The following is a 16202-nucleotide window of genomic DNA, read 5'->3' on the forward strand; positions in this document are numbered from 1 at the left end:
TCATCTAGGGACTTCACAATTCTTTACTAATCTCTCCAACTTTATGTGTTTTATTGGCCCAAGATTAAAATTGCAAGCCCATAATTTCAACAAAGCAAGACACTAAGTTCTGAATTTCAATTATAAGAAAGATTACTAGATAATTATGAGTTATTAGAAAAGATTTGATTTGAATTAAATTTGATTTTGTTTTGATTTAGTTTGAATTTGAATTTTAGGTTTAGATTTTAAATAAGTTATTGTCCATAGATCAAGGACATCACGTTTTATACTACACACCACGGTTTACAGTTTTGTTTTCATTCCACCATGAGCAACTAATTTCATTTGTTAAGGTTATGAGCTCTGTTCATCCTTTTATAGATTATTAATTAAAGTGTTTTGCTTATTTGAGATTTAGGCTTTGCTTTATTTTATGATTGAATTTTTGTTCTTCATCTCTAAAGATTTAGAATTATTGGAAAATATTCTAACTCCGATTTGGATTCTAAATATTATTTTGGAAAAAGTAATATTGGAATTAGTTTGAAAACTCTTTCTCAAAACTTTTTGATTTAACTAAGAATAGTGTTTTAAAGAGTGTGCGGCGCTTTGTGATTTCAATTGCACTAGTTTGAATAAGTGACATAAAATTCGGATTAGAAAACTTTTAGAAATCATTCTTTCTTGTAAGTTTCAATTGTTTATGACTAACTTGGATAAGTAACATATAATTCAACTTAAGGACTATTCTTGAATCTTATTTGAAACTAAATCATATTTGTGCTTAATCTCTTTCTTAAGTAATTGACTAAAGAATTAGTGACTTATTAGGTTAAAGGGAATTAAATTGCTAAGGAATTAGAATTTGATTATTTATGATTTATCGTGATTGATCTTTGCATGCCTCAAATAAATGAACACAAAGAATTGTTTTCTTAAGGAGTGAACATCTCTGAAATCTTAACATTCTTACCATCATTGTCATCACTCACTGTTTGCCAATTTTATTGTTCTATGTTTACATGTTTACTTTGATTCCTCACTCCACTGTTTTGTAATTTGTCTAATTAGAATAATCAAATTAATCACTATTGCTTAGTCCTTTAATTCTTGTAGAAACGATAACTCACTCACTGTGGTATTACTTGATACGATTCAATGCATTTGTCGAGTTGTGATTTTGAAAAAAATTTCGCACTAAATTTTTGATGCCGTTATCGGAATTAGTTGAGAAAGAGGAGAAGGACGGAGAGGAACGCAAAGAAGAAGAAGAAGAAGACGACGATGATAACATAGTGCGTGAACGTAAATGACTTGGGTGGAAGAATGATGTCTGCGCATGTAATCACGCTCTTTTTAATAAGAGCAGTTTTTGTTGGTGGTAGATCTATTTTGTTGGACTTGGATGATAATATTACTTAAATGTGTAACAGATATTTATTTTTAAACTTATCATATATGTGTCTACTTGTGATATAACTAATCTTCATAGTTAACTATACTTTGATGGATGCCTATAATCTTAGGGGGTTTATGTGATGATAAAACTCTAATTTCAAAACATATACAGCATAGTCATATTGTCAATTATTCTAAGTTCTGGAGCCAAGATTTGATATGATAATTGGAAAAAAATAAAATTAAAATCAATCAACAAACTACTCAAGCTAAGGAGGAAGGAGCCGAAAAAAACAAAATTCAAACTAGTTGAGTTGCATATATGGAACTTATTACTAACCTATCTAACACAACTTGCAAACCCTAACCGGTGCAAGAAACTAAAGAGCATTATTAATTTCTTCACTCAGGCGAAACCAAGCTTTGAACGTGACCATTGACACCCACCCAACGATGATTATTGCAAAGGTTTATGCACTTGCTTACTTCCTTAACTCTTTGATCATACACAAGTAATATGCTATCACGTTTGTTATACATCAACAAATAATTACCATCCTCGGACATGTTAAACTGTGAATAATCCCTGAATGAACAGCTACACGCGTCGATTTGAAGAGAAACATAACTGAATTTCATTAATATAGTCCAAGAATCTTCAACTCCAAATTTCTCAAGCTGCCACACAACAACATGAGTCCCTTCGAAATCATGAAAAACACAGAGGTGATCCTTCAATACTACGAGCTTTGGTTCTTCACGATTGTAGTCGTCAAGAACAACAGGAATTCGCAAAAGCTTGTGCGTTTCTTGCCCCACATGAAGTGAAAAGATCACGTAGTCATCATAAGTGTATTCGAGCTGCTGGATTCTCTGACGATCAATTGGTCCAGGTGGACGAATCGCTAACCAATTAAAAGTGTTGCTCACAAATTGTCCTTCTTCCCAAGAAATGAGAAGATCCGAGGGAGTTGAAACGGTTCTCCAGCATGTGTCACCCGGTCTGTTGTAAATTCTCAACTCATTTTTCCATTGTCGACGATCTATTATGTTAGCTACCACCTTGTAAGTGTTAGTTGAGTCATCGTAGCCTAATCCAAACTTAACAATACATGCACATTCTCTCTCTACGTATAAAAGTGGTGACGCTGCAGATATTAACCTTGTAACCGGGTTCCAGAGTCGTACATTGAATACCTTATATTTCATGTCATAAGGAACAATACTTGAAACGCAAGAGAGTCCATTGATTGCACCATTGACCCAGTAACATTCTGTTAAATCTTTTCCAAAACCAAGGGACTGTGCATTAAAGGGAATTGTCTCCTTCATTAAAGAATGAAGAGAATACGATAATACCAAAGCAGGATCCGTGTCTATTCCTACTAACAAGAAGTTGGTGTTCTTAGGAGATCTTTGAAGGTGAAGTTTCGTGAAAATCGGGCAATGTATTAGGGATTTCCAGGACCGGCAAACACACCTGAATCGCAACAGAGATTTCACAGAAAGTCGTAATAGGATGTCTGAGATCATTTCCTGGGAGAGAGAGTAACATCTGAAAACAAGAACAATGAGGTAAGAAAAATAAATCAAATTGGAATGAACAAATTCTATTTAGGAGAAAGTACTAAAATGTTATTGTGAGAGTTTATGGATAAGTATTAACCCAGGATCATATCATATTATTTTTTTTCAATTATTGTATCCTAAATTAATGGTGAGAGACAGTAAAAATAGTGAAATAATTAAATAAATTAATTATTATCAAGGATATTTTTGTACCTCAAATTTTAATTTTATAACTCGAACAATGTTATATGCCCAACAAATATTATTTTTGGCCAGCACCTAATCAGTAATAATTTGGTGAATGTTATTCTACATTCTTTAGAGTAACATGTAAGTTATTCTCTCTTATGTGTCATATTTTAATTTAATTTTTATTTTAATATATTTGTTATATATTTAGTAAAATATGAATTTAAAAGTTTTCTTATATTAACTAAATTCTAAACTAAAATATTGATGTAACAAATTAAAAATAGAAACACAAATTACTGTCACCATGAAAATTTTCATTTTAAAAAGTTTATAGTATCAAATAGATTTTTAAATTTAAAAATTTATTCTATACAATTTGGTTTAGAATTATATGAAAAAAAAAGGAAGAAATTAAAACACTTTATATCTTGTTTTTTAAAAATTAATGTAGCTAGTTTGTAATTATTTTTTATGAAAGTCTGGATTTTTATTTAATTTTTGTTAGAAATCAAAGATTTTATGTGAAAAATAAAAGAGTAATATATAATATTATTTTTAAATATTTTATTAAATTTCTAACAAATTTTAATGACCTGAAATCAATTTTTTATTTTTTATTTTATAAATAAATTAGTCATCCAACAAATTTTACTAAAAATTTAAAATAAATAAACACCCATTAGAATAGAGAAGATAACTTACATATTATTTTAAAAAGGATAAGATAATATTTACTTTACACCCATATTTACAGATTTTTTACACATAAAAAATATATAATTTGCACCTATATATCTACGGCCACTTTTCATTAATTAATGATGTTGATAAAATTAAATTATCAATGTAGAAGAAGATTATTAACCATTGTTAACAAAACTATTAGTCTTAATATCTTGATGAAATCAAATAATCAAAGGATAATACATAGCACACAGTACATAGAAACAACAATGAAATAAAGGAAATGCTCTTATCCATCCAAATACTTCTCCAAGTGCCCGTATTTTCATTTTAAAGTAGAACGTAGACATAGTAATTAGAGGGTGTTCCTTCTTGAAAATATTTCCAAAATTTAGCAACACAAGTAGTATTTGTCTAGAAAGTGCTTTACTAATTAGAAAGGTAGAAAAATTATTTTGCTACCTCCTTTATATATTACATTGTCAAATAGGGTAGCCATATAGAACAACTTTAAATGGAAGCAAACTACACATATAAAGATGCATTATCTCGTCCATTTAATCAAGTCTCTATCACCAAGGAAGAAAGAAGAGTTCAATCAAATTTTCTACCTAACTTAACCAAATCTCCACTCCAACAAATTGATGATCAAATTGGGACACAGGAATAATTAATTTCATAAAACATGATCATTTCAAAATAACATATAACACTTCATACTGCATTAATCAATACAATTTACATCCATATTTTTTAGAATTTACACACATAAATTAATAAAAAGATAATTTAATATTTGTACTGGCTAAATAATGGTAAAAAATATTAAAAATTATTGGTTTTCAAGAATTTTTAATATTAAAAAATTCTTGAGTGTTAGAAATTTTTAGTATTTTTAGCCCTTATTTAATCAGCACAAATACTAAATTATTTTTAACAAATAAATTTAACCAATTTGCATATAGAAATTTTGAAAAAATGTGAGAGTATTAATTTATATATACAAATTCTTATAAATATAGGTACAAACTATATATTTTTTGTGTACAAAACTTTTATAAATATGAATATAAATTATTATTAGCTAAAAATAATAATATTTATAACTCTATAACATTGTCCTTACATATTTATTTTTTTTTATTATTTTATGTGAGTTATTATAATTTATACACATTAACACTTGTAGTCACAAAAAAAATACATTAACACTTGTAGCAATTTAATGAAAAACTCAGAACAAAAATACACATAAATAAGACACAAATAACTCATAACACTTGGAATATAATTAATAATACCTTAGATTATACTGAGACATGTTCTGTCGTTTAGGAGAAGTGCAGAGAGCTCCAAAATTTGACTATTGAGACAAAAATAAATAAATAAATAAACAAGTAAATACAAAGTAGACAGCAAATCAAACTCTAGTGCACATAAGCTTTATTTAGTGCATAGAAGCTCGCCACAGTATTAAAAACCATCAAAAGCCTCGTTAGTAATGCTTGCTAAGATTGTGAGTACCGGTAGTATGTAAAGTACGACGTTTAATTTTGAGTACTTTAAGTTGTTATTTTCTTCCTTCATTTTTTCTAATTATAATGTTTTATTTTTCCTATGTTAGTTTATATATATATTAAATGAATTATCCTCTATGACCTCTATAATTTTATAACTGCTTTTTTATGTAGCTAAGGTAAATCAAAATAAGAGATGACTAACTAACCAAATACAACACTCAAAAGAAAAGAACATAATAGAACAAAGATTTTGCTTTAACAAATTACTTTAGTTAAAAAATAATAATAATAATAATAATAATAATAATAATAATAATAATAATAACTTGCAATTATAGATGAATTTAACTGTATTGGATGCCTTCGATACAGGTTAAGAGAAACTTGCTAATCGAGGCGGATGCTGGATTGTTGGACTGGAGCGATGGGGTGGTACCTGCAAAGACACTCTGACGCTCAAGTCAGAATGGATCTAAGAGGTATAAGGTGTGTGGAATAAGTGAATACTTGGAGGGACCTGAGTCTTCTATTTATAGGTGATGGTAGCTATCTTATCTTATCTTGTTTGGCTAAGATAAATGAGATGTTTGAATTTGAAAGTTGGTTAGTAGCCTTTATTAGGCCGATTCTGGGCCTTTTAGATAGGCAGGATGGGTCGAACCCGAATAGCCGAATTCCGTGACCGTTCTGGGTGTAGAATCCGTAACATTAACCATTAGTGAAAATGAATTAATTTTTTAGAGATAGAGCTGTTTAAAAATTAAACTCTGACAAAATTGAGTTATAATGCCAGCAAATTCTTAAATTATATGAAAAAGAAATAGTGATTGCTAGTATTGGCATAAACTTTTCACGAGATAGAGCTGTTTAGAAATCAAACTCTGATAAAATTGAGTTATAATGCCAGTAAGTCCTTAAATTATATGAAAAAGAAATAGTGATTGCTAGTATTGGCAAAAACTTTTCACGTTTTAATGGAATAAAGCTTGAAATTAAAGTATTTGCTTCAGGCCTAATGCCGAGGTCATTTGGTACTAAAATTATGATAAACGACATAAAAAATGTGCAAACTTTATGTCAAAACATTCATCTAAAAAATAAGAATTTCAACTAATCAAGAATAGTAAATTTCTAGGCACTACATATCCTTAAATCCATATCTTTTTATATTGAAAGTACTTACAAAGCACATCTAAGAGTCTGTGTCATGATGTATGTTTTTTGCCGATAATATCGAATTAAGGGAAGACTTAAATAAGAAGTTGGACTTTTGGAGAGAAGCTCTAGAAGTGTATGGTCTACGTATAAGCCGTAACAAGACAGAATATATGAAATGTAAATTCAGTCTGAGAAGAGAAAACTCTAATATAGAGGTGAAAATTAGAGAAAACATCTTACCAAAAGTTAAAAGTTTTAAGTATCTTGAGTGCATCATATATGATAATGGAGAGATTGAACAGGATGTAAATCATAGGATCGAAGCAGGTTGGTCAAAATGGCAGAGTGCATCTGGTTTTATATGCGACAAAAAAGTGCCTTTAAAACTTAAAGGTAAATTCTATGGCACTGCTATAAGACCGGCTATGCTTTATGGTATGAAGTGTTGGACGGCCACAGGAGAGCAAAAACATAAGTTAAGTGTGGCAGAGATAAAGATGTTGAAATGGATGAGTGGTCATACGCGATTGGATAAAATAAAGAACGAAGATATAAGGGAGAGAATTGGAGTAACACCCATTATGAAAAAGATGGTTGAATCGTATCTCAGGTGGTTTGGACATGTGAGAAGAAGACCAATAAAACACCCAATATAAAAGATAGACAATAGGTGAAAGGCAGAAGAAGACCTAAAGAGGCTCAAATGAGATCTACATGTAAACGGTGTCTCTATAGACATGATACATGACAAAGCACAATAGGATCGTTTGATTTATGTAGCCGACCCGACTTAGTGGGACAATGCTTTTTTGTTGTTGTAGTAGTACTACATATCCAGATAAGATGTAATTATTGAATTGCTCTCTCACAGGAAAATTACATTCTGCCACTTTCTTCAGAAAAATTACCATAAAGTTTAGAGACCTATAAATGAGCTAAAATTTAGTTGGGACACAATAGAGATACTAAAATTCACACGGTTCTATTTATATTTTGGATTCACAAAAATGTGCAGGGCACATAACTAAACAGAGGAACAAAGACTGAATTAGGCACAACACATACCATACATATACTAAAAGTTGCGAACCGTACATACCATCACAATCATGTTCAATTAGCGACAACAACAAGCAAGGGAAGCGATTAAGAGAACCTGTAATTTTGTTGAAACGAGCGGCAAAAAAAGATCACAAATAGCCACGGCAACAAACAACCTTGCCAGCAACAGCAGTAACGATCCTTCTTTCTGAACGAGCAGCAATCCTTCTTTTGTCTCTCTTTTTCAATGGCGGTGGAAGGAATGGTTTGAGAGAGATAATGGGTTTTCAATTTTTCAATTGAAATAGAGGGGGTGCTAAATAGACTACTGATTTGCTGGGAAAAGATAGGTGGTTAGCGCGTTTTTTAGTTACGAATCTATGCTTTTAATGAAATTTGATTTGTTTTGATTTTTTGTGTTGCTTTTTTTTTATTTGTATTGATTTTCTGAAACAAGAATTTAAGATTTTAAAAAAATCTTTCACAAGGCAAATAAGATTATTTTAATAAACACGAACAGATTTATATATATAATAAAAGGCCATGGATTCTATGCTCCTACAAAATTGTAGGTTAATCATTAACCATCATAAAAGTAATTATAAAATATACCCCTTTTTTTTTTGGAAAATTGGCTAATTAAATTTGAATCCCTTTAACTTTTGATATTTACATTTTTTCCCTTATTCTTTTAGTTTCAGATTCAAAGGAGATTGGAAACCTAACTCTGCCCTCCCCTTTCTCACCAAACCCTATCGCTATGCCCTCCAATCTCAGTTCGCTGCAATAGCCCGGACGCAAAATTCTCTTGCCGCATCACTCAGTGAGCTCTCACATTCACCGTACTATTCTCAATTTCACTGTATCCTTTTTGTTTTCGCGTGCTTGATGTTGCTTCCTGTTCGTTTAGGTTTCATCCCTGCGTCCGCCGCCGCTCCCTGCGTCCCCCGCCGCTCCCTGCGTCCGCCGCCGCTCCCTGCTTCCGCCGCCGCTCCCTGCTTCCGTCGCCGCTCCCTGCGTCCGCCGCCGCTCCCTGCTTCCGCCGCCGCCGCGCAGGACTCTGCCTAAACGCTTGGAGGTTAGTAATCATTATGCCTTTTCAATTCACAGTTGACCAGTATATTTATTTTTATGTTGATATGTGATTTTACTCTATGGTATTCCTATTGATATGTGAAATTTTTTGATGAATTTTCAAGTGGGTTACCACCTTCTTATGTTTCAAGTGAGTTACTCTATGGTATTGCTATTAGAGGCTGCTGTTTCTTTCTTTTTTGTGTCACGAATTTCAGCGGCTAGATGCGAATCAGAGAAACTATACGGAAATAAAGTTGCACCTTGGTAACAGTTATAACTTTAGAACTAGTGGTAATAACTCATTCCAAAGTGCTTGTTCCAAGTTGCACCCTTACTAACCACTATTGCTTTCTATTGGCATCAGAGTGCTCTTAAACTTGCAGTCTTCTATCATAGTTAATCGGCAATTGGAATAAGGCATTGCAACTTAAAGTTTATATATATCCAAACACACCAAGGCATTCTGAAAAGAAAGGTACACAAAAGTGTGTGCATATAAACATTCTTCCTTTCAATTTGTTACCACAATGCTAAGAGTGAAGTGGAAGTGGAAGTGGAAGTGGAAGTAGGGTCATTTCTTTTTTTTTTTTTTTTCAGTTAAAGACTTAGAGCCTTGATAAGAATTGATCCTTCTGGCTTTCTTGAAACCCTGCTTGGCAATGAATTCCCTGGGAGGACATGGATGCTAATTTTCACCGCTGAGGTGAACAAATTTCTATTACTTTTTTGTTTGCTCGTTCTTTGGGTATAATCTGTTTCTCCCTTTGCATGCTTATATTTGGTATGGCCAAAAAGAAAAAGAAAAAAAAATGAGAATGTAAGTTACTTAGTTAGATCAAATTATATGTAGAAAATTATCCTGTTTTCTTTTACTTAGTGACAAATATTCATTCCTTTTTACAATAGTAGAAAATATAAATAGAAGTTCTAACCTCCATCAATTTTGTAACTAGTTGAGTCTTTTCCCTGTTTTTCTCATTGAAAGCTTCAAGGGCATCCTTGTATTCTCTCTCCTGTGACCCCAAAATATACTCAAAAGGAAAAGAGTAAACAAATAAATTAAGAGTTTCATTGTTATATTAAAGTGTAACAAGGTTTTACATTATTATTCAATTAAATTAAACAATTTTACTAGTAGAATAATATACATAATTGTATAGTCATGATGAATAATATTCTCTTTCCTTGCTTGCTTGTATAGACCCAGCAACGGCGGAGCTTTCACTCCGGCAACGACGGGATCTTCGAGCTCAACGGCAGCGAAGAGGAATGGGTGGAACAAAGCAGAAGGGGGAATTGCACTGCCTACTTTTTTTTTGTTTTGTTGTGGTTTTTAGTCACTTGATAAGAATTAAACTTGTATTTTGCTGCTTCATGTTAATGCCTTCTGAATTTCGATTATTTTTTATTATCCTATGTTATGTAGGAACAAATGTGTTGAGAAAGGAAACTGGTCATTCAAACTCTGGGTTGCTGTGGGGGATCAACAATCAAGCCTTCAATATTTCTCCTTTTTATTACAAAGAGAAGTGGAACATTTACTATGAAACTTTTTAGCTTTTGATTTGAGTTTATGTTTTAGTTATTAGCACATGAAAAAGAAAAACCGAAGTTGTTGATGTAATGGGTTTAACTTGCTGAAGTCTGTAATGTAGAAGACTGCTTAGAACTTATGTTTGATTGATGTAATTAGAATTTAGCACAGGATGTTGCTATTGTGCCCCGTTTCTGATTGGCTCGCTGTTGTATCACTTTTTTTCCCACTTTTTTTTATTTTGGGTGTTTTGTTTCCCTAACATATTATTAGTATACCAATTGAGCATGCAAATATTGTGTATGATGTAGAGAGCTAACCATTCTATCAAGGTAATCACTCAAAGCTGTAGAAGTTGTATATAATATTGTCTTGTAGATTTTTTATTTTTTGGGTGGGGTTTAGTCATGTTTTGTATTTCATGATGTCATGTAAATATATTTTTTTGGGGGTTTTGATTCATGTAAATATTGATATTTCTTTTTTTTAAATAAAGGTCCAATCCAGCTCAAGTTCTGATTTGTTTTCTTATCTTGTTATTTATGTTAGTGAAATGGAATCCATATGTTTAGATTTTGAGGGCTTCATTGTGTTTGTCTGTTGTCACACTCACTTCCTGACTCTTCAGGAAATATAGTTTAGTAAGAAAGTCCATTAACTTTTGATTTTTTTTTCTCATCTATTTTGTATCCCCATCTTAAAGCATTAGAGATTTAGAGTTGTAAATCTTGTTTTCATATGTCCGTTTTCATGAAATATATTTTTTGTAGAGTCCATTTAAATTCATTCAGATAATTGTCCAAGGCAATTCTTGATGCCCCTAAAATTAACATCATGGACAGAATCCACCTATCTCCTCTTAATGGAGGATTCCCCCATAATGAAACAGGTGTAAGAAAAAATTGCAAATAAAACAAAATGCTTTGAAAATTCTGTGTTTCATTGTGCGTGTTGATGATTGTTATTAATATTGCCAAAAAGCACAATTTTTGTATAGGTTTAAAAAAACCTTTATCACATTGTTCCTTACCCCCAACCTTCTATAAAAGATGTTAAGTAATGGTGAAGCGTCTTTCAGGGTTGGGATTAGTGTCTTGGAAGAAGAAATAAGAACATTTTCCTTGTTGTTTTATAGCATGTTAGTTTTGACTTTTGAACAATGTAGGTCACATTTGCATAATTGCATGTAACGTGAACATTCTTATTTATTCTCCCAAGATATAATCTGACCTTACCACAATTAAATTTATAAAATATCAATAATTGTTTAGCATGTCTACCATCAGTCTTGGCGATTTGAATTTCCCTTTTTTTTTAAATCAAGCCAAGGTACACTGGTAATCAATTATTTAGTTAAAAAAAATTGTATAAATTAATATATATAAAAATAATTATCAATTAATATATAAATATATAGTGGTTGAGTGAATAATTAATTTTTTGTAACCGATAATATAAAGGAAATTAGTAATATAGAATTGTAAAACATAGAAGGATAAATTAGTGTAAATAACTGGTGAAACATAGCTTAGTACTTTGTCTTTTAAAGAAAATATTAAAACTATCTAAAAAGATAATTCTTCATTCCCAAATGTCTTCATGCTCTGCTTCCACCCTGGTCCTATATTGCCAAGCATTTTCTTGTATTACGAGACACAAATCGTTGTGCTCCTCTAAAACCAGATCCACGGCAAGTCTCATTCGTGTGGAGTCGTTAACCTGCTTAGAGCACCAACAATATAATTCTAATTAGAAGTTTGTTGGAAATATTATTTTAAAAATACTTTCTTATAAATATGACCTGAATATTGAAGTCATCTTTTAAAGTACATTCTCTCATCCAACTGGTCACCCAAACTCCGCTATCATTTCTATGATAAAAAGCATTCAACAAATAGTTATTATATACATATAAGATATAATCTATTGAACGATTTATGATATTTAAAAAATATATATAATATTAGACTTACGATCTATTTTTTTGAGTGGGTAGGCCAGAAGGTGTCATAGGCCAAAAAGTGGAGCAATCTACAACTTTAGACTTATCATCATCAAAAATATGATCATCTAACATCGCTTCTAAATAAGTCGCCTGTACAAGAGTGAATTCATGACAAAAAAAAAAAGAAGAGTGAATTGTAATTGATTTAAAATGGCTAAGAGTACTAGTTACAACAAATGGTTGTTTAATTTGTTAAGTGATTCTAGATGATTGAGTACTGGTTTAGAACAAATAATTACCACTTTAATTGTGTTCCTTTTGCGTTGCTGATGTTTTTCGACACAAGGCAGTGAATCCAATATGATTAGACGACGACTCTTAAAGTCAACAATGACCAAATACCAATGTAGTTCCTCGCAGATAGGGATAAAAACCTACGATAAACCTTAAACCATTATAAAAACAAAAAAAATTTAACAGCATATTAATGAGAAACAAATTGGTCACTTGTACCCTAGTGACGTGGCTAATTTTCAGTGAAACATATGCTACAAGAAAATCAGAGATAACCTCAACCGGCGTGTATTTGTCGCTTAAAGCATATCGCTGCATAAAAAAAATTGTGGAATTAAAATATGTCTTCAATTTAACAACTATTTTTGAATTGATAATTTAATTATACAATTTACTCGTGTGAGTACATAGCATGGTTTAGTCTAGGAAAAAAGAACTTCCTTATAAATTAGTATATCCACTCAAATTATTAGACAGAAAAAAATAACTAATAATTTAGAGATATTATAGGGATAACTTTACTGCAAAATGTTCAGGCATGAACCAGCAAATTGGATCTTCATTCCTACGTCAAAATACGCGTGTCATCATAAGTGCTACCAGATTTATAACCTACAATATGTTAAAATTTACTGTAAAACATGTTTATATGTAAATAGAGGCTTAAAAATATAATTACAAGAAATTGTGTAACATGCATTGATCTCTATACTTACTCGTGATTCGACACGTCTCTCCGGTACAAGACATCTAAATGTACTTCTATAACCTATTTCATCCGATATTACCAACTCTTCAGAACTGCTAAAATCATAAAGTGATTAGTTGGGAGAATCATAGAATTTCTACACCATTACATTATACACATAATCATATAAGTACACGTACGGATCTAATGTATCCGAAAAAATATAGGCTGCAACAGCGGCTTGAGAATCGGTTAACATCATCGAAGCAGTAGGTTCAAATGCAATAAGTGTCCACCACTGCTCATAAAAAAATAATTTCAAGGTAACAATAAAAAAATAAGGAAAAAAAAATAAACGAAAGAAGAAAAAAATAAGTTTACCTTTGGTAGTACCGCTCCTACTCTAACATGTGGTTGTCCATTAGGTGGAGTTGTAGCTTCACGAGTAATATCCAAGTGGAATAACTTCTTGGGTTGAATTAGCATGATACTAGTAAGATCACTAGTTTTTCCACTTTCCGAAGAATGCACAACTACAGTAGGATCCAACATCGAACTACTGTTTGTGGAAGTTATCTGTTGTGCTATGATCAAATCAATTTTTTGGTGTAGAACATGAATGACCGATTCTAAATTTTCTATTCTTTTTGTTATATCGTTAAACATCCCATTGAACTGTGTATTTTTTATTGGAGCCATCTTCTACTACTCACTCAGATAGTATTTTGTCTTGTACGGTACCATATTCCTTAAGATGAATATATAGCGAATTCGGTTATAAAAGATAAGATAAGATAAAAATAATACGAATTTTAAGATATTTTATTTTTATAATTTTTTTTAAAAAAAGGCTATCTAATTAGAGTAAGAAGATAAGAAGTTAAGAATAATAAGATTACATAAAAAAGTCTAATATTATCTTTTTCAAAAAGCTAATATTAGTATTAAAAAAATTATTATTAATTTAATACAAGAGTTTAGGCTGGGTAATTTATGCCGTGGAAATTATTTTAATTTTGGATATATTTTTCTTTTAATTTAAAGCATATTGACTAATTTTGATTTTTAATATTTAAATTTAAATTTTAAAAGAGAATTAGTTGTGTGAAACATAATCTTATTCCTATATATAAACGCTCAGGCATAGAATACTATTAACTATCTCTACTAAAACTTAAATTACAATTTTATAGAGCAATGGAAGAAAAGGTAATAGACGATCACATTGGATCTTGTTCCATGGAAATTATTGAAAATTCTCCGTTGAAACAAATACTACATGCCATAGAGGTAATATATCCAACTCATGATAATATTGCAATGTTATTTATATATACCAATGCTAATTTTCAGTTTTATAATGTAGTCTTTATCCAAGAGAGTTGATGAGATGGAGAAGGCAATGTGGATGGCGAAGAAGTCACTTGATAAATTAACCGCCCTTCAATACAAAACTGATGAGAAGCATGAGAAATTCGACAATACGGACCTACATGAGATGAAGAATAAAACTTGTGATGATGTAACGAAGAAAAACTCTAGCCCGTCGGAAGTAAACTCCGAAAATTGTGTGTTTACGGATTTATCCGACGAGAATAAGGACGTTGAGATTTTGCACAATATGCCACCATCGTTCTACAAAGGCACGCAAACATGTCTGGATGGAGAAGAAAAGTCGAAGCCAAAGTCAAGATTCGGTATTCAAAGAAATAGCAATACTAATAAAACTGTGCAAGAACTTCCGAGTACGTTTCTAAGGCAAAAGGACAAATTGGCAAGATTCAATAATCCACCATCTATCCAAAATATGGCAATTGCACGACCAGCTAAAATGCCAAAAATTGAGCACAAGGGTCAACTATCAAGCAAGATGGCGGAAACTAGAGTACGCAAAGGGCCTTTAACTTTCACCATAGACAAAGCACGGTTAACGACCACTGCGGAACCAAAAAAGATGGCTTTCAAGAACACTTCTATCCCAAAGGTAATTGAATTATATAAAAAAATTTAGTGGCATAGTATTCAAATACGTATATTGTGGATAACCTTTACGTTTTGTGCAGAATCTTAACTGTTCATTCAAACCACCACAAGACATGAGATTGAGTGAGGATTTAGTCAACATGGCTATGTACATCTTTAATGCTGATATTGACATAGCGTGAGGATTTTTTTTTCTTTTATTTTAAATTTTAATTTTCTCTGTGGCTAACGTGTTGGCTTTGTGTTAGTGAGGATTTGGTTCATATCCACGATACAATTGCAACTAGAGGAGATCTGTTTTGTCTCGTACCTGGCAAGCAAGTATCTGAACTGGTAATAAAGCTGATGGCATTGAAGATAACATCAAATATTACCATGACCAAATTAAAAAATGTTTGGTCCCTTCCCCCATCATTTGCGGTAAATCAAAATCTTGCTTTTTTTTTTTCTTTTAACTAATTAAAATAAATAACCATTGTCCTCAAACATTTCTAGGATGACATGTCGTTACATATGGAGGATCATGACCTACTGGAAAAATATGCCCATTATATGCCACCAACCCGAGACCTTCAATTCGTACGTTTAAGATAATTATTGGAGTAATTTTATTATACTAAAAAGTACTCAAACTATGACTAATACATTTTACATCCTATTTGTGATACAGATATATGTCCCAATCAAGGAGAATGATCACTGGTATCTGATGGTAATGAGCATTCCTGACAAAATACTTTATCACTTAGACTCTCACTGTAAGGTTGAAGATGATGAACCATGCAAGCATCATATTAGAAATATAGTAAGTACTCCTATTATAGAAATAGAGTTAATAGTATCATTACTTCAACAAGTAAAGCACACTTTTATTACAGGGAGTGGCTCTTTCTGAAATAATATCATCAGAGAAGTACGTAAAATGTGGTATACAAGACATAGTGAGTTTCACGGGTTGGGAAGTCGGTAATGCAATAGGTATTCCTAGGTGCACAAATAGGTAATTATTCAAATTGTTGGTTATTTAGTTTAATATATATATATATATTGTGTTTTTGACTTCTTTATGTTGTATTGCATGATACGTTTTCATACAGCAATGATTCAGCTGTATGGGTTATGCAATGGATGGATGTG

General features: G+C 31.5%; 1 protein-coding gene across 1 annotated transcript; it reads right to left on the bottom strand.

The window, feature by feature from the left end:
* Window positions 1-1782: 1782 nt before the first annotated feature.
* Window positions 1783-2913, bottom strand: LOC112748503 (F-box/kelch-repeat protein At3g23880-like). Its single transcript, XM_025796740.1, has one exon. It carries the CDS (start codon window positions 2911-2913, stop codon window positions 1783-1785), a length of 1131 nt encoding a protein of 376 aa, XP_025652525.1.
* Window positions 2914-16202: the final 13289 nt, after the last annotated feature.

This window comes from Arachis hypogaea, chromosome 15, assembly GCF_003086295.3.
Source record: "Arachis hypogaea cultivar Tifrunner chromosome 15, arahy.Tifrunner.gnm2.J5K5, whole genome shotgun sequence".
In the NCBI taxonomy this organism is placed as follows: Eukaryota; Viridiplantae; Streptophyta; class Magnoliopsida; order Fabales; family Fabaceae; genus Arachis; species Arachis hypogaea.